The sequence below is a fragment of the Electrona antarctica genome (genome assembly GCF_951216825.1).
Source record: "Electrona antarctica genome assembly, contig: scaffold_181, whole genome shotgun sequence".
NCBI classification, from domain to species: domain Eukaryota; kingdom Metazoa; phylum Chordata; class Actinopteri; order Myctophiformes; family Myctophidae; genus Electrona; species Electrona antarctica.
The window spans coordinates 25,896-45,588 of record NW_027637187.1 but is presented as its reverse complement, the minus strand read 5'-3'; the positions used below and the strand labels follow the sequence as shown (position 1 = coordinate 45,588).

Sequence of the window (19,693 nt, the reverse complement as noted above, 5' to 3'; positions counted from 1 at the left end):
GGCAAGTGGCTTACACTGTGGCATTATGACTCCTTAATAACACAATATCTTGTACCTTGTATCTTGCTCTCCAGAATGGAATCACTCACTCAATCATCACACTGCCTCCTGTTTGGACCAGGTGTATTTATATCCTGAACCAAACCATAACGGTAAGCAAGAGTCCTCTCATTTCCCTCTTATATATGGGAAATTATCACTGCTCCCCCTCACGTTCAATCATCCCACTGCCGTCTGTTTGGATTAGGTGTATTTAATCCTAAACCAAACTGTAACGGTAAGCAAGAGTCCTTTCCTTTCCCTCTTAATATATGGGGAATTTTCACTACTCCCCTTTACGTTAACCTCGTAGGACTTTAGAGTGGCACCTTCTAAAAGCATATAGACAAGCGCTTTTTCACCTTTTCAAACGGATGATGGTTTAGATTCCTTCCCTTACATCATTGGATTAGTCTGAGACAGAAATTAGACAAAAATGGAGGACCGTTCTCTCACACACCAAGCAGTAGGTATTGCTCTCTATAAGGGAACCACTCACTCAATCATCACACTGCCTTACATGGGTACATGTGTTTGGTCCGATGATTCATTGATCCGATACCCCTAACCCCTAACCTAACCATAACCGCAAGCACGGGAGCAGGCGCTAGTCCGAGGTGCGGACGCATATCGTACCAATGCCCCGTCGGACCATAGTATGCCTCCCGCCTTACATTCAGATTAGGTGGGTTTAAATCCTAAACCCAACCAGGACGGTAGGCAATAGCCCTTTCATTTCCCTCCTTATCATAGGAGAATTCTCACTGTTCCCCCTCACCTTCACCTCGTAATACTTTAGATGGGCACATTCCTCTGAGTATCGCCGTGCTCCTGAAGGGCGCACGCTCCTGATAGGGTGAAAGAAGAATCCTCATATCTGATATTCTCACACTGCCTTACAATCGGATTAGGTTTATTTAAATCCCAACCCAACCAGGACGTCAAGCAAAAGTCCTTTCATTTCCCTCCTTATTATAGGGGAGTTCTCATCGCTCCCCTTTGCATTTACCTCGCAATAGGTACTTTAGATTGGCACATTTCTCTTAGTATCACCATGCGCCCGAAGGGCGCACGCTCCAGATGGCGTGAGATGATTATTATTAGTATTATCATCTCTTAGTATTGCCCTATGCTCAAATTTATCCTAGTGAGTGGGAGATTTGGTGGGCCATGTGAAGGAGTAAGCTCAGATAAGGAAAATCGGAATGTGACCTTTGAGGATCTTACACACCCACATGTCCTACCATTTTTCCTCCACTCGCCCTGCCCTTTACTTTAGAGTCTGTGGAAATTATTTTCCAATTGATTATTTTCTGTCACTTAGAACCGGGTTGGTTGGTTGGCCAGTAAAACCATGCATAGCACAGTGCCCTTACCCCATTTCCATAAAAATCTATAGCCGGTCTTGTGTCTGGGTTGACCGGATCAGGGTCCCGGCTGAGATTATTGTCTCCGGTCCTTTATGGGGTTTCTCTTTGTCACAACCTAACCCGCGAAAGGCTGGTATGTTTTGAGAGCCAATCATTCCTTCCTTCAAGTGGGCTTATACTACAGTATGGGACATACTCTCATAATTCTCTATATGAAGTTGTGGAGTGCCCTTGCATATTTTTCCAGAGCCCACATTTAAAGTGTCCAGGAGAGGGCGCCATAGGGTCTATATTATTTATATCTCCCTACAGTTCTGTGGAAATGGTGTCATTCCAGACTGTCTATTTTAGTTATTAGGCCCTAAACCCTGTTAGGATGATACCTTACACTTCTGGCTCCTCCATCTTAGTTTTACATGGAATTATTGTAACCGGCCCCACCTGGATGAATGTATATAATACTCATCATTTCAAAACACCTTCTCTTCTCCCCTCGGGATAGCCCTGTGTGGATCCTGGAACAGAGTGGCATTCGATGAACACCCCATACCACCGCTGTTCAGATGCGACGGACCTGTCGGTGTGTCGGTTTTTAGTTTAGAGACGTCCTAACACGGGAACAAATGGACCTCTTCTTGGAGCCCATGCCGCCTAGCCGACCAGTGTGGACACGGAGTTCTGAGGGACTGAAGGAGAAACGCTTTAGCTGTTGGTGCTGCCCTGTGGAAGAATAGTTATTCCCCTCCTGGGAAAGGGTGCAATTTTATGTCATGTCATCCAATTGGATTGTGTTGTTTATATTACAACAGGGATGTGCCCTTATCACCATTGGACAAATGGTGTTTATTACCCTTACATATAGGAATGAGAACGGACCCTAGATGATGTGCCCTGATCACTATTAGACATAGGGTACTTTTTACCCCCACATACCGGGAGGATATAATATGCCCTGACCACGCCCCACGTGGCAGGCGTTTTATTATTAATGTTACCCCCATTACCTTTACATATAGGAATGAGAACGGACCCTATATTATGTGCCCGGATCACTATTAGACATAGGGTACTTTTTACCCCTACATACCGGAAGGATATAACATGCCCTGACCACGCCCCAGGTGGCAGGCGTTTCATTAGTAGTGTTACCTCTATTACCTTTACATATAGGAATGAGAACGGACCCTAGATCATGTGCCCGGATCACTATTAGACATAGGGTACTTTTTACCCCTACATACCGGAAGGATATAACATGCCCTGACCACGCCCCAGGTGGCAGGCGTTTCATTAGTAGTGTTACCTCTATTACCTTTACATATAGGAATGAGAACGGACCCTAGATCATGTGCCCTGATCACTATTAGACAATATGGTGTTTATTACCCTTACATACTGGTATGAGAACGGATCCTGATGAAGCACCTGCATATTATTCCATTTATACTTGAATTGTGTGCCTTATATTGCAACAAGTGTGTGCCTTGATCACTATTAAACAAATGGTGTTGATTACCTCTCCATACCGGGGTTAATATATACATGCATGAGATCTAGACATGAGTGCCTCTGGACTGTAAGAGATAACCAAGAACAGTTATGATTGTTAAATACCAGAAATTAGTTTATGCTGTCACTAGGGGGTGGCCACTAGGATTGCTGTGACGGCCCTGTGCACGTGCCTCAGAAGAGCAGAACAAGAAAGTCCCTTGGACTTCCTGTCCCAGTTATTTCATATATTCTCAGTGCAACCTTTTTATTCATAGTTCCTTCCTCTTGACATCCCAGTCCCTTATTTCATCCTCATACATGGGTTATAATATGTATCTGACTGTCCTTACACTGTGGGGACTTAGGTCTCCCTTCTACTTGTTTTAATTAATGGTTTAGTGTCAGAATCCTCCGGGTTTTCCATGCTATTGCAGGGGTGGCCACTAGGGCACACCTCGGCACGGACGTCCCTGGAAGCCATTCTCCTGTCCCTGGATTCGTGGTAAGTGGTGCTGCTCCAGTCCTCTCCCCTTCCATCCGTCTACTATTGTGTGTTGGTGGTTCTTTGCTAATATCTATGGCCCTGGGTCATTAGACATCAACTAGGTGTGTCTATTCAAGCGATATGTGTTGCCTGTTATCATTGTAAAAGTTCGTTTTTCACCCCTTCACCCAGCAAAGTGGCTGGCTTAGCTAATGGCTAATGGTAGGTTAGCCTACTGTCCATCGCGTCGTGTGTCCTGACAGCACGTGTGTTTCCATCATTGACTTGGTCCATGCCCTGGTTCTAATGCTCTTAATTAGGTCTCCCCATTAGACCCCTTGTATTTACTTTTCATTGTCCTTAAATATAATTCCTTTTGAGAGGGTCTCCTCCATGAGACTGGGGTCCCTACCTAGCTTTCAAAATGGAGGATTCACCCTCCTCCAGATCACCTGTTAGACAATCTACAAACGTTCTTGCCCTTGCATTTCCATTACAATAGCTGTGGAAAAAGCTTCATTGGCCCTAAAGCCTTGGTTGGATTATCTAAATAAAGCTCTTTGGGAGATACCCCTTTCTGGGTTTCACCGGGTAGAGTTTTTGGCATTATTAGGGCCATCATTCAATCATTTTGACCTTCCTACTATTTCTGTGCTGCATCCATTAGGCCCTTCATCATCACCTCATTATTATTATCATTATTATTATATTATTATTATTCTCATTTTCATTATTATTATTATTTTCCCTCTCCCCCATGACCGGACGGTCAAAAACCTACCATTGTAATATATAATGTACAGTGTATGGCTTATATATATTATATTCGGACTAGGGTTGGTACTTGTCTTAGCTCCTGCCTGGCATTCCCGTGCCCCATGCGGCTGCACACAGGGGGTTGCCCGTGTTGTCTCATCTCAATTCCTTAAGCTGCCTTTACTTGTCGACCCTCCCTAAGGGCGCGTTACCTGACAGTAGCTGGTCATCCACCCCTCCTCTGACCCGCCCTCTGGTCCAGACCTGCAGGTTTCCCGCGCCACCACATTGTTTGATCGATTCGCGCTCCAGAGGTGAGTTCACGAGGTCAAAGTGTTGTGACCTTCGGTCGATCTACTAGACATGTTCCCCTTATTCCATTATTATCATTATTATTTTTTTTCCCCCTATACTCTTAGCCTTAGTAGACCCTAGGACTAGTTCTAGGCGCCTCCCTAATTTCCCATCCCTGACCCTAACCGCACCCAGGCAGTGCTAGTTTCCTTTCCCTCTCCATATATGGAGTGTCCTCCTTAACCTCTCAGGTATGGTCTAAAATGGGACTAGGTCTCTCTGAATCCCAAACCTTACCTTAGCCGCAAGCAGAAGCCCTTGCCCTCCTGGAGGTAGTCCTCCGCCTCCCCTCATGACATAGAGACCCTGCCCATATCCGTGTGCTGGCGTGCTCCTCGGAGGGGCGCCGCGTGCCTACGGCACGCTTCAGATTAGTTAGGAACTGTCCTTAGTCATTATCCCTTCTATCCCATAGACAAACACCCATTCATCCTTACTCAGGCACACTTTAGATTATTTAGGTCTAGTGTTTATGCCCCTGTTATAGCCTGGCTGCCACACTGGTTTCCTGTCCCTGACCCTAACCGCACCCAGGAAGTGCTAGTTTCCTTTCCCTCTCCATATATGGAGTGTCCTCCGCCTCCCCTCATGACATAGAGACCCTGCCCATATCCGTTTGCTGGCATGCTCCTCGGAGTGTAGCCGCGTGCCTGCGGCACGCTCCAGATTATTTAAGAACTGTCCTTAGTTATTATCCCTTCTATCCCATAGACAAACACCCATTCATCCTTACTCAGGCACACTCTAGATTATGGAAGTCTAGTGTTTATGCCCCTGTTATAGCCTGGCCGTCACACTAATTTCCTATCCCTGACCCTAACCGCACCTAGGAAGTGCCAGTTTTCCTTCCCTCTCCATATATGGAGTGTCCTCCTTAACCTCTCGTAGGTTTGGTCCAAAATGGGACTAGGTCTCTCTGAATCCCAACCTGACCTTAACCGCAAGCAGAAGCACTTGCCCTCCTGGAGATAGTCCTACTGCCTTCCCTCATGTCACAGAGACCCTGCCCATATCCGTTTGCTGGCATGCTCCTCGGAGTGTAGCCGCGTGCCTGCGGCACGCCTCAGATTATTTAAGAACTGTCCTTAGACCAGTGGCCGTTTCCGCCTGTCACCTTGTAGTACCAACTCTCCGTTATTATTATCTTCTCTACCCCATAGACAAACACCTATTCATCCTTACTCACCTGCTGTGCCCTTGTGATGTTCACCCTGTTTCCTTCCCATATGACCTCCCTGTTTTCACTATCTATCTCGCCTTAAGGCTCCCCTCCTTGCCAAAAAAGCTCCCATAATATGCCTGATTGAATTACGGAAAACACACCCAGAGTTGAGGCGTCTCTCTGGGTGGGCAAAGCTCGATTAATATGGGTTAGGGTGTCTAGATTCCATGGCCAGAAACATCCATTCCCATCTCGAGCAGAATCTACTGACGATGTTTTTCCGAAATTGACAACTTATTTGACCTTATAAACGTCTGGAGACTCTATCCCCGTGGTCCTATTCTTAATAAAAATTAGATTTCCCTTCCTCATGATAGCCCAACCTTTATTTCCACGGACATAGAGCTGACCAGTTCTTCAATTTACTATACCCTCTCAGGATATCCTGCCGCTTTGGAAACTATCTTTCTTGTAGTATTAATAATTACCTCTCTCTCCTACCTACCTTCCATAAGTGGACTAGTTGTGAATGCTGCACCTTGTATGTAGACTCCTCAATGGGCAAGTGGCTTACACTGTGGCATTATGACTCCTTAATAACACAATATCTTGTACCTTGTATCTTGCTCTCCAGAATGGAATCACTCACTCAATCATCACACTGCCTCCTGTTTGGACCAGGTGTATTTATATCCTGAACCAAACCATAACGGTAAGCAAGAGTCCTCTCATTTCCCTCTTATATATGGGAAATTATCACTGCTCCCCCTCACGTTCAATCATCCCACTGCCGTCTGTTTGGATTAGGTGTATTTAATCCTAAACCAAACTGTAACGGTAAGCAAGAGTCCTTTCCTTTCCCTCTTAATATATGGGGAATTTTCACTACTCCCCTTTACGTTAACCTCGTAGGACTTTAGAGTGGCACCTTCTAAAAGCATATAGACAAGCGCTTTTTCACCTTTTCAAACGGATGATGGTTTAGATTCCTTCCCTTACATCATTGGATTAGTCTGAGACAGAAATTAGACAAAAATGGAGGACCGTTCTCTCACACACCAAGCAGTAGGTATTGCTCTCTATAAGGGAACCACTCACTCAATCATCACACTGCCTTACATGGGTACATGTGTTTGGTCCGATGATTCATTGATCCGATACCCCTAACCCCTAACCTAACCATAACCGCAAGCACGGGAGCAGGCGCTAGTCCGAGGTGCGGACGCATATCGTACCAATGCCCCGTCGGACCATAGTATGCCTCCCGCCTTACATTCAGATTAGGTGGGTTTAAATCCTAAACCCAACCAGGACGGTAGGCAATAGCCCTTTCATTTCCCTCCTTATCATAGGAGAATTCTCACTGTTCCCCCTCACCTTCACCTCGTAATACTTTAGATGGGCACATTCCTCTGAGTATCGCCGTGCTCCTGAAGGGCGCACGCTCCTGATAGGGTGAAAGAAGAATCCTCATATCTGATATTCTCACACTGCCTTACAATCGGATTAGGTTTATTTAAATCCCAACCCAACCAGGACGTCAAGCAAAAGTCCTTTCATTTCCCTCCTTATTATAGGGGAGTTCTCATCGCTCCCCTTTGCATTTACCTCGCAATAGGTACTTTAGATTGGCACATTTCTCTTAGTATCACCATGCGCCCGAAGGGCGCACGCTCCAGATGGCGTGAGATGATTATTATTAGTATTATCATCTCTTAGTATTGCCCTATGCTCAAATTTATCCTAGTGAGTGGGAGATTTGGTGGGCCATGTGAAGGAGTAAGCTCAGATAAGGAAAATCGGAATGTGACCTTTGAGGATCTTACACACCCACATGTCCTACCATTTTTCCTCCACTCGCCCTGCCCTTTACTTTAGAGTCTGTGGAAATTATTTTCCAATTGATTATTTTCTGTCACTTAGAACCGGGTTGGTTGGTTGGCCAGTAAAACCATGCATAGCACAGTGCCCTTACCCCATTTCCATAAAAATCTATAGCCGGTCTTGTGTCTGGGTTGACCGGATCAGGGTCCCGGCTGAGATTATTGTCTCCGGTCCTTTATGGGGTTTCTCTTTGTCACAACCTAACCCGCGAAAGGCTGGTATGTTTTGAGAGCCAATCATTCCTTCCTTCAAGTGGGCTTATACTACAGTATGGGACATACTCTCATAATTCTCTATATGAAGTTGTGGAGTGCCCTTGCATATTTTTCCAGAGCCCACATTTAAAGTGTCCAGGAGAGGGCGCCATAGGGTCTATATTATTTATATCTCCCTACAGTTCTGTGGAAATGGTGTCATTCCAGACTGTCTATTTTAGTTATTAGGCCCTAAACCCTGTTAGGATGATACCTTACACTTCTGGCTCCTCCATCTTAGTTTTACATGGAATTATTGTAACCGGCCCCACCTGGATGAATGTATATAATACTCATCATTTCAAAACACCTTCTCTTCTCCCCTCGGGATAGCCCTGTGTGGATCCTGGAACAGAGTGGCATTCGATGAACACCCCATACCACCGCTGTTCAGATGCGACGGACCTGTCGGTGTGTCGGTTTTTAGTTTAGAGACGTCCTAACACGGGAACAAATGGACTTCTTCTTGGAGCCCATGCCGCCTAGCCGACCAGTGTGGACACGGAGTTCTGAGGGACTGAAGGAGAAACGCTTTAGCTGTTGGTGCTGCCCTGTGGAAGAATAGTTATTCCCCTCCTGGGAAAGGGTGCAATTTTATGTCATGTCATCCAATTGGATTGTGTTGTTTATATTACAACAGGGATGTGCCCTTATCACCATTGGACAAATGGTGTTTATTACCCTTACATATAGGAATGAGAACGGACCCTAGATGATGTGCCCTGATCACTATTAGACATAGGGTACTTTTTACCCCCACATACCGGGAGGATATAATATGCCCTGACCACGCCCCACGTGGCAGGCGTTTTATTATTAATGTTACCCCCATTACCTTTACATATAGGAATGAGAACGGACCCTATATTATGTGCCCGGATCACTATTAGACATAGGGTACTTTTTACCCCTACATACCGGAAGGATATAACATGCCCTGACCACGCCCCAGGTGGCAGGCGTTTCATTAGTAGTGTTACCTCTATTACCTTTACATATAGGAATGAGAACGGACCCTAGATCATGTGCCCGGATCACTATTAGACATAGGGTACTTTTTACCCCTACATACCGGAAGGATATAACATGCCCTGACCACGCCCCAGGTGGCAGGCGTTTCATTAGTAGTGTTACCTCTATTACCTTTACATATAGGAATGAGAACGGACCCTAGATCATGTGCCCTGATCACTATTAGACAATATGGTGTTTATTACCCTTACATACTGGTATGAGAACGGATCCTGATGAAGCACCTGCATATTATTCCATTTATACTTGAATTGTGTGCCTTATATTGCAACAAGTGTGTGCCTTGATCACTATTAAACAAATGGTGTTGATTACCTCTCCATACCGGGGTTAATATATACATGCATGAGATCTAGACATGAGTGCCTCTGGACTGTAAGAGATAACCAAGAACAGTTATGATTGTTAAATACCAGAAATTAGTTTATGCTGTCACTAGGGGGTGGCCACTAGGATTGCTGTGACGGCCCTGTGCACGTGCCTCAGAAGAGCAGAACAAGAAAGTCCCTTGGACTTCCTGTCCCAGTTATTTCATATATTCTCAGTGCAACCTTTTTATTCATAGTTCCTTCCTCTTGACATCCCAGTCCCTTATTTCATCCTCATACATGGGTTATAATATGTATCTGACTGTCCTTACACTGTGGGGACTTAGGTCTCCCTTCTACTTGTTTTAATTAATGGTTTAGTGTCAGAATCCTCCGGGTTTTCCATGCTATTGCAGGGGTGGCCACTAGGGCACACCTCGGCGCGGACGTCCCTGGAAGCCATTCTCCTGTCCCTGGATTCGTGGTAAGTGGTGCTGCTCCAGTCCTCTCCCCTTCCATCCGTCTACTATTGTGTGTTGGTGGTTCTTTGCTAATATCTATGGCCCTGGGTCATTAGACATCAACTAGGTGTGTCTATTCAAGCGATATGTGTTGCCTGTTATCATTGTAAAAGTTCGTTTTTCACCCCTTCACCCAGCAAAGTGGCTGGCTTAGCTAATGGCTAATGGTAGGTTAGCCTACTGTCCATCGCGTCGTGTGTCCTGACAGCACGTGTGTTTCCATCATTGACTTGGTCCATGCCCTGGTTCTAATGCTCTTAATTAGGTCTCCCCATTAGACCCCTTGTATTTACTTTTCATTGTCCTTAAATATAATTCCTTTTGAGAGGGTCTCCTCCATGAGACTGGGGTCCCTACCTAGCTTTCAAAATGGAGGATTCACCCTCCTCCAGATCACCTGTTAGACAATCTACAAACGTTCTTGCCCTTGCATTTCCATTACAATAGCTGTGGAAAAAGCTTCATTGGCCCTAAAGCCTTGGTTGGATTATCTAAATAAAGCTCTTTGGGAGATACCCCTTTCTGGGTTTCACCGGGTAGAGTTTTTGGCATTATTAGGGCCATCATTCAATCATTTTGACCTTCCTACTATTTCTGTGCTGCATCCATTAGGCCCTTCATCATCACCTCATTATTATTATCATTATTATTATATTATTATTATTCTCATTTTCATTATTATTATTATTTTCCCTCTCCCCCATGACCGGACGGTCAAAAACCTACCATTGTAATATATAATGTACAGTGTATGGCTTATATATATTATATTCGGACTAGGGTTGGTACTTGTCTTAGCTCCTGCCTGGCATTCCCGTGCCCCATGCGGCTGCACACAGGGGGTTGCCCGTGTTGTCTCATCTCAATTCCTTAAGCTGCCTTTACTTGTCGACCCTCCCTAAGGGCGCGTTACCTGACAGTAGCTGGTCATCCACCCCTCCTCTGACCCGCCCTCTGGTCCAGACCTGCAGGTTTCCCGCGCCACCACATTGTTTGATCGATTCGCGCTCCAGAGGTGAGTTCACGAGGTCAAAGTGTTGTGACCTTCGGTCGATCTACTAGACATGTTCCCCTTATTCCATTATTATCATTATTATTTTTTTTCCCCCTATACTCTTAGCCTTAGTAGACCCTAGGACTAGTTCTAGGCGCCTCCCTAATTTCCCATCCCTGACCCTAACCGCACCCAGGCAGTGCTAGTTTCCTTTCCCTCTCCATATATGGAGTGTCCTCCTTAACCTCTCAGGTATGGTCTAAAATGGGACTAGGTCTCTCTGAATCCCAAACCTTACCTTAGCCGCAAGCAGAAGCCCTTGCCCTCCTGGAGGTAGTCCTCCGCCTCCCCTCATGACATAGAGACCCTGCCCATATCCGTGTGCTGGCGTGCTCCTCGGAGGGGCGCCGCGTGCCTACGGCACGCTTCAGATTAGTTAGGAACTGTCCTTAGTCATTATCCCTTCTATCCCATAGACAAACACCCATTCATCCTTACTCAGGCACACTTTAGATTATTTAGGTCTAGTGTTTATGCCCCTGTTATAGCCTGGCTGCCACACTGGTTTCCTGTCCCTGACCCTAACCGCACCCAGGAAGTGCTAGTTTCCTTTCCCTCTCCATATATGGAGTGTCCTCCGCCTCCCCTCATGACATAGAGACCCTGCCCATATCCGTTTGCTGGCATGCTCCTCGGAGTGTAGCCGCGTGCCTGCGGCACGCTCCAGATTATTTAAGAACTGTCCTTAGTTATTATCCCTTCTATCCCATAGACAAACACCCATTCATCCTTACTCAGGCACACTCTAGATTATGGAAGTCTAGTGTTTATGCCCCTGTTATAGCCTGGCCGTCACACTAATTTCCTATCCCTGACCCTAACCGCACCTAGGAAGTGCCAGTTTTCCTTCCCTCTCCATATATGGAGTGTCCTCCTTAACCTCTCGTAGGTTTGGTCCAAAATGGGACTAGGTCTCTCTGAATCCCAACCTGACCTTAACCGCAAGCAGAAGCACTTGCCCTCCTGGAGATAGTCCTACTGCCTTCCCTCATGTCACAGAGACCCTGCCCATATCCGTTTGCTGGCATGCTCCTCGGAGTGTAGCCGCGTGCCTGCGGCACGCCTCAGATTATTTAAGAACTGTCCTTAGACCAGTGGCCGTTTCCGCCTGTCACCTTGTAGTACCAACTCTCCGTTATTATTATCTTCTCTACCCCATAGACAAACACCTATTCATCCTTACTCACCTGCTGTGCCCTTGTGATGTTCACCCTGTTTCCTTCCCATATGACCTCCCTGTTTTCACTATCTATCTCGCCTTAAGGCTCCCCTCCTTGCCAAAAAAGCTCCCATAATATGCCTGATTGAATTACGGAAAACACACCCAGAGTTGAGGCGTCTCTCTGGGTGGGCAAAGCTCGATTAATATGGGTTAGGGTGTCTAGATTCCATGGCCAGAAACATCCATTCCCATCTCGAGCAGAATCTACTGACGATGTTTTTCCGAAATTGACAACTTATTTGACCTTATAAACGTCTGGAGACTCTATCCCCGTGGTCCTATTCTTAATAAAAATTAGATTTCCCTTCCTCATGATAGCCCAACCTTTATTTCCACGGACATAGAGCTGACCAGTTCTTCAATTTACTATACCCTCTCAGGATATCCTGCCGCTTTGGAAACTATCTTTCTTGTAGTATTAATAATTACCTCTCTCTCCTACCTACCTTCCATAAGTGGACTAGTTGTGAATGCTGCACCTTGTATGTAGACTCCTCAATGGGCAAGTGGCTTACACTGTGGCATTATGACTCCTTAATAACACAATATCTTGTACCTTGTATCTTGCTCTCCAGAATGGAATCACTCACTCAATCATCACACTGCCTCCTGTTTGGACCAGGTGTATTTATATCCTGAACCAAACCATAACGGTAAGCAAGAGTCCTCTCATTTCCCTCTTATATATGGGAAATTATCACTGCTCCCCCTCACGTTCAATCATCCCACTGCCGTCTGTTTGGATTAGGTGTATTTAATCCTAAACCAAACTGTAACGGTAAGCAAGAGTCCTTTCCTTTCCCTCTTAATATATGGGGAATTTTCACTACTCCCCTTTACGTTAACCTCGTAGGACTTTAGAGTGGCACCTTCTAAAAGCATATAGACAAGCGCTTTTTCACCTTTTCAAACGGATGATGGTTTAGATTCCTTCCCTTACATCATTGGATTAGTCTGAGACAGAAATTAGACAAAAATGGAGGACCGTTCTCTCACACACCAAGCAGTAGGTATTGCTCTCTATAAGGGAACCACTCACTCAATCATCACACTGCCTTACATGGGTACATGTGTTTGGTCCGATGATTCATTGATCCGATACCCCTAACCCCTAACCTAACCATAACCGCAAGCACGGGAGCAGGCGCTAGTCCGAGGTGCGGACGCATATCGTACCAATGCCCCGTCGGACCATAGTATGCCTCCCGCCTTACATTCAGATTAGGTGGGTTTAAATCCTAAACCCAACCAGGACGGTAGGCAATAGCCCTTTCATTTCCCTCCTTATCATAGGAGAATTCTCACTGTTCCCCCTCACCTTCACCTCGTAATACTTTAGATGGGCACATTCCTCTGAGTATCGCCGTGCTCCTGAAGGGCGCACGCTCCTGATAGGGTGAAAGAAGAATCCTCATATCTGATATTCTCACACTGCCTTACAATCGGATTAGGTTTATTTAAATCCCAACCCAACCAGGACGTCAAGCAAAAGTCCTTTCATTTCCCTCCTTATTATAGGGGAGTTCTCATCGCTCCCCTTTGCATTTACCTCGCAATAGGTACTTTAGATTGGCACATTTCTCTTAGTATCACCATGCGCCCGAAGGGCGCACGCTCCAGATGGCGTGAGATGATTATTATTAGTATTATCATCTCTTAGTATTGCCCTATGCTCAAATTTATCCTAGTGAGTGGGAGATTTGGTGGGCCATGTGAAGGAGTAAGCTCAGATAAGGAAAATCGGAATGTGACCTTTGAGGATCTTACACACCCACATGTCCTACCATTTTTCCTCCACTCGCCCTGCCCTTTACTTTAGAGTCTGTGGAAATTATTTTCCAATTGATTATTTTCTGTCACTTAGAACCGGGTTGGTTGGTTGGCCAGTAAAACCATGCATAGCACAGTGCCCTTACCCCATTTCCATAAAAATCTATAGCCGGTCTTGTGTCTGGGTTGACCGGATCAGGGTCCCGGCTGAGATTATTGTCTCCGGTCCTTTATGGGGTTTCTCTTTGTCACAACCTAACCCGCGAAAGGCTGGTATGTTTTGAGAGCCAATCATTCCTTCCTTCAAGTGGGCTTATACTACAGTATGGGACATACTCTCATAATTCTCTATATGAAGTTGTGGAGTGCCCTTGCATATTTTTCCAGAGCCCACATTTAAAGTGTCCAGGAGAGGGCGCCATAGGGTCTATATTATTTATATCTCCCTACAGTTCTGTGGAAATGGTGTCATTCCAGACTGTCTATTTTAGTTATTAGGCCCTAAACCCTGTTAGGATGATACCTTACACTTCTGGCTCCTCCATCTTAGTTTTACATGGAATTATTGTAACCGGCCCCACCTGGATGAATGTATATAATACTCATCATTTCAAAACACCTTCTCTTCTCCCCTCGGGATAGCCCTGTGTGGATCCTGGAACAGAGTGGCATTCGATGAACACCCCATACCACCGCTGTTCAGATGCGACGGACCTGTCGGTGTGTCGGTTTTTAGTTTAGAGACGTCCTAACACGGGAACAAATGGACCTCTTCTTGGAGCCCATGCCGCCTAGCCGACCAGTGTGGACACGGAGTTCTGAGGGACTGAAGGAGAAACGCTTTAGCTGTTGGTGCTGCCCTGTGGAAGAATAGTTATTCCCCTCCTGGGAAAGGGTGCAATTTTATGTCATGTCATCCAATTGGATTGTGTTGTTTATATTACAACAGGGATGTGCCCTTATCACCATTGGACAAATGGTGTTTATTACCCTTACATATAGGAATGAGAACGGACCCTAGATGATGTGCCCTGATCACTATTAGACATAGGGTACTTTTTACCCCCACATACCGGGAGGATATAATATGCCCTGACCACGCCCCACGTGGCAGGCGTTTTATTATTAATGTTACCCCCATTACCTTTACATATAGGAATGAGAACGGACCCTATATTATGTGCCCGGATCACTATTAGACATAGGGTACTTTTTACCCCTACATACCGGAAGGATATAACATGCCCTGACCACGCCCCAGGTGGCAGGCGTTTCATTAGTAGTGTTACCTCTATTACCTTTACATATAGGAATGAGAACGGACCCTAGATCATGTGCCCGGATCACTATTAGACATAGGGTACTTTTTACCCCTACATACCGGAAGGATATAACATGCCCTGACCACGCCCCAGGTGGCAGGCGTTTCATTAGTAGTGTTACCTCTATTACCTTTACATATAGGAATGAGAACGGACCCTAGATCATGTGCCCTGATCACTATTAGACAATATGGTGTTTATTACCCTTACATACTGGTATGAGAACGGATCCTGATGAAGCACCTGCATATTATTCCATTTATACTTGAATTGTGTGCCTTATATTGCAACAAGTGTGTGCCTTGATCACTATTAAACAAATGGTGTTGATTACCTCTCCATACCGGGGTTAATATATACATGCATGAGATCTAGACATGAGTGCCTCTGGACTGTAAGAGATAACCAAGAACAGTTATGATTGTTAAATACCAGAAATTAGTTTATGCTGTCACTAGGGGGTGGCCACTAGGATTGCTGTGACGGCCCTGTGCACGTGCCTCAGAAGAGCAGAACAAGAAAGTCCCTTGGACTTCCTGTCCCAGTTATTTCATATATTCTCAGTGCAACCTTTTTATTCATAGTTCCTTCCTCTTGACATCCCAGTCCCTTATTTCATCCTCATACATGGGTTATAATATGTATCTGACTGTCCTTACACTGTGGGGACTTAGGTCTCCCTTCTACTTGTTTTAATTAATGGTTTAGTGTCAGAATCCTCCGGGTTTTCCATGCTATTGCAGGGGTGGCCACTAGGGCACACCTCGGCGCGGACGTCCCTGGAAGCCATTCTCCTGTCCCTGGATTCGTGGTAAGTGGTGCTGCTCCAGTCCTCTCCCCTTCCATCCGTCTACCATTGTGTGTTGGTGGTTCTTTGCTAATATCTATGGCCCTGGGTCATTAGACATCAACTAGGTGTGTCTATTCAAGCGATATGTGTTGCCTGTTATCATTGTAAAAGTTCGTTTTTCACCCCTTCACCCAGCAAAGTGGCTGGCTTAGCTAATGGCTAATGGTAGGTTAGCCTACTGTCCATCGCGTCGTGTGTCCTGACAGCACGTGTGTTTCCATCATTGACTTGGTCCATGCCCTGGTTCTAATGCTCTTAATTAGGTCTCCCCATTAGACCCCTTGTATTTACTTTTCATTGTCCTTAAATATAATTCCTTTTGAGAGGGTCTCCTCCATGAGACTGGGGTCCCTACCTAGCTTTCAAAATGGAGGATTCACCCTCCTCCAGATCACCTGTTAGACAATCTACAAACGTTCTTGCCCTTGCATTTCCATTACAATAGCTGTGGAAAAAGCTTCATTGGCCCTAAAGCCTTGGTTGGATTATCTAAATAAAGCTCTTTGGGAGATACCCCTTTCTGGGTTTCACCGGGTAGAGTTTTTGGCATTATTAGGGCCATCATTCAATCATTTTGACCTTCCTACTATTTCTGTGCTGCATCCATTAGGCCCTTCATCATCACCTCATTATTATTATCATTATTATTATATTATTATTATTCTCATTGTCATTATTATTATTATTTTCCCTCTCCCCCATGACCGGACGGTCAAAAACCTACCATTGTAATATATAATGTACAGTGTATGGCTTATATATATTATATTCGGACTAGGGTTGGTACTTGTCTTAGCTCCTGCCTGGCATTCCCGTGCCCCATGCGGCTGCACACAGGGGGTTGCCCGTGTTGTCTCATCTCAATTCCTTAAGCTGCCTTTACTTGTCGACCCTCCCTAAGGGCGCGTTACCTGACAGTAGCTGGTCATCCACCCCTCCTCTGACCCGCCCTCTGGTCCAGACCTGCAGGTTTCCCGCGCCACCACATTGTTTGATCGATTCGCGCTCCAGAGGTGAGTTCACGAGGTCAAAGTGTTGTGACCTTCGGTCGATCTACTAGACATGTTCCCCTTATTCCATTATTATCATTATTATTTTTTTTCCCCCTATACTCTTAGCCTTAGTAGACCCTAGGACTAGTTCTAGGCGCCTCCCTAATTTCCCATCCCTGACCCTAACCGCACCCAGGCAGTGCTAGTTTCCTTTCCCTCTCCATATATGGAGTGTCCTCCTTAACCTCTCAGGTATGGTCTAAAATGGGACTAGGTCTCTCTGAATCCCAAACCTTACCTTAGCCGCAAGCAGAAGCCCTTGCCCTCCTGGAGGTAGTCCTCCGCCTCCCCTCATGACATAGAGACCCTGCCCATATCCGTGTGCTGGCGTGCTCCTCGGAGGGGCGCCGCGTGCCTACGGCACGCTTCAGATTAGTTAGGAACTGTCCTTAGTCATTATCCCTTCTATCCCATAGACAAACACCCATTCATCCTTACTCAGGCACACTTTAGATTATTTAGGTCTAGTGTTTATGCCCCTGTTATAGCCTGGCTGCCACACTGGTTTCCTGTCCCTGACCCTAACCGCACCCAGGAAGTGCTAGTTTCCTTTCCCTCTCCATATATGGAGTGTCCTCCGCCTCCCCTCATGACATAGAGACCCTGCCCATATCCGTTTGCTGGCATGCTCCTCGGAGTGTAGCCGCGTGCCTGCGGCACGCTCCAGATTATTTAAGAACTGTCCTTAGTTATTATCCCTTCTATCCCATAGACAAACACCCATTCATCCTTACTCAGGCACACTCTAGATTATGGAAGTCTAGTGTTTATGCCCCTGTTATAGCCTGGCCGTCACACTAATTTCCTATCCCTGACCCTAACCGCACCTAGGAAGTGCCAGTTTTCCTTCCCTCTCCATATATGGAGTGTCCTCCTTAACCTCTCGTAGGTTTGGTCCAAAATGGGACTAGGTCTCTCTGAATCCCAACCTGACCTTAACCGCAAGCAGAAGCACTTGCCCTCCTGGAGATAGTCCTACTGCCTTCCCTCATGTCACAGAGACCCTGCCCATATCCGTTTGCTGGCATGCTCCTCGGAGTGTAGCCGCGTGCCTGCGGCACGCCTCAGATTATTTAAGAACTGTCCTTAGACCAGTGGCCGTTTCCGCCTGTCACCTTGTAGTACCAACTCTCCGTTATTATTATCTTCTCTACCCCATAGACAAACACCTATTCATCCTTACTCACCTGCTGTGCCCTTGTGATGTTCACCCTGTTTCCTTCCCATATGACCTCCCTGTTTTCACTATCTATCTCGCCTTAAGGCTCCCCTCCTTGCCAAAAAAGCTCCCATAATATGCCTGATTGAATTACGGAAAACACACCCAGAGTTGAGGCGTCTCTCTGGGTGGGCAAAGCTCGATTAATATGGGTTAGGGTGTCTAGATTCTAATGGCCAGAAACATCCGTATTCCCATTCGAGCAGAATCTACTGACGATGTTTTCTGAAATTGACAACTTATTTGACCTTATAAACGTCTGGAGACTCTATCCCCGTGGTCCTATTTTTAATAAAAGTTAGATTTCCCTTCCTCATGATAGCCCAACCCTTACTTCCACGGACATAGAGCTGGCCAGTTCTTCAATTTATTACACTCTCTCAGGATATCCTGCCGCTTTGGAAACTATCTTTCTTGTAGTATTAATAATTACCTCTCTCTCCTACCTACCTTCCATTAGTGAACTAGTTGTGAATGCTACACCTTGTATTTAGACTCCTCAATGGACAAGTGGCTTACACTATGGCATTATGACTCCTTAATAACACAATATTTTGCACCTTGTATCTTGCTCTCCAGACTGGAATAACTCACTCAATCATCACACTGCCTCCTGTTTGGACCAGGTGTATTTATATCCTGAACCAAACCATAACGGTAAGCAAGAGTCCCCTCATTTCCCTCTTATATATGGGAAATTATCACTGCTCCCCCTTACGTTCAATCATCCCACTGCCGTCTATTTGAATTAGGTGTAATTAATCCTAAACCAAACTATAACAGTAAGCAAATATCTGTGATGTCCCACCTGGATGATATAGATCTCATATCTGTTGCGGATGTAAGGCTTTCACCTCTCTAGTATATTCCTATCCTTAGGGTATCCTTCACACTCCCTGATTGGTACAAATAAGTGATCGCCTAGTTCTCCTTTCCTTTTAACATGATGTATGGAACGATGTCTTAGCCCAGATACCCTGGGTAAATGTAGATTTCATTTTATTCCATGTGTAAGTCACGTGCTTACCATCTTTATTCTACTTCCCTGACATAAGAATGTCCCCCTGTCCCCCTGTCCTGCCGCCGTTGTTCTCCCTGTCTTTTCAGACAAGAATTGTCCATCATGGCTGACCAAAGTCACTCACCATGGGACCGGCGCCAATCTCCAGAGTGGGACCGTTCACCACATCGGGATGAGCAATATGGCCCTCATAGTCGGTGTCCACAAGCCAGGCCTCTGGGCCGCCGGCGGAGTCGTGATAGATATGGAGAGGATAGTCTCTCATGGGGGCACTCTCAAGACCATAGGTCTCCTGGCCCCTACTCGCCATCACAACACTGGTTTAACGTCCCCCCTATGGCCCTCCCTGGGACCACCCACATCCCGCCCTTATTACCTGTTGGCACACGTAGGAAGGAACGTTCTGCTGCTCACAGATCCCGACCTACTAAAATCAAACCAGTGCCGTTGAAATCCTCCTTCCACCCACTCCCACCAGTAGCCCTTAAGTATGTGGAACTTTATATTGACCCTGACCATGGGACTTTA

The 19,693-nt window shown here is 45.9% G+C and overlaps 1 protein-coding gene across 1 annotated transcript in view; it reads right to left on the bottom strand.

The window, feature by feature from the left end:
* The window catches only part of LOC306919083 (uncharacterized protein), a gene marked incomplete at its 5' end in the record, with an annotated part of 173,064 nt that extends 153,589 nt beyond the window's left edge, over positions 1–19,475 (bottom strand). The window contains one exon of the mRNA XM_079531918.1: positions 19,277–19,475. Coding sequence (XP_079388044.1) covers positions 19,277–19,475 — 199 coding nt within the window. The remainder of the gene's footprint in view (positions 1–19,276) is intronic.
* Between the last annotated feature and the right edge of the window lie 218 nt (positions 19,476–19,693).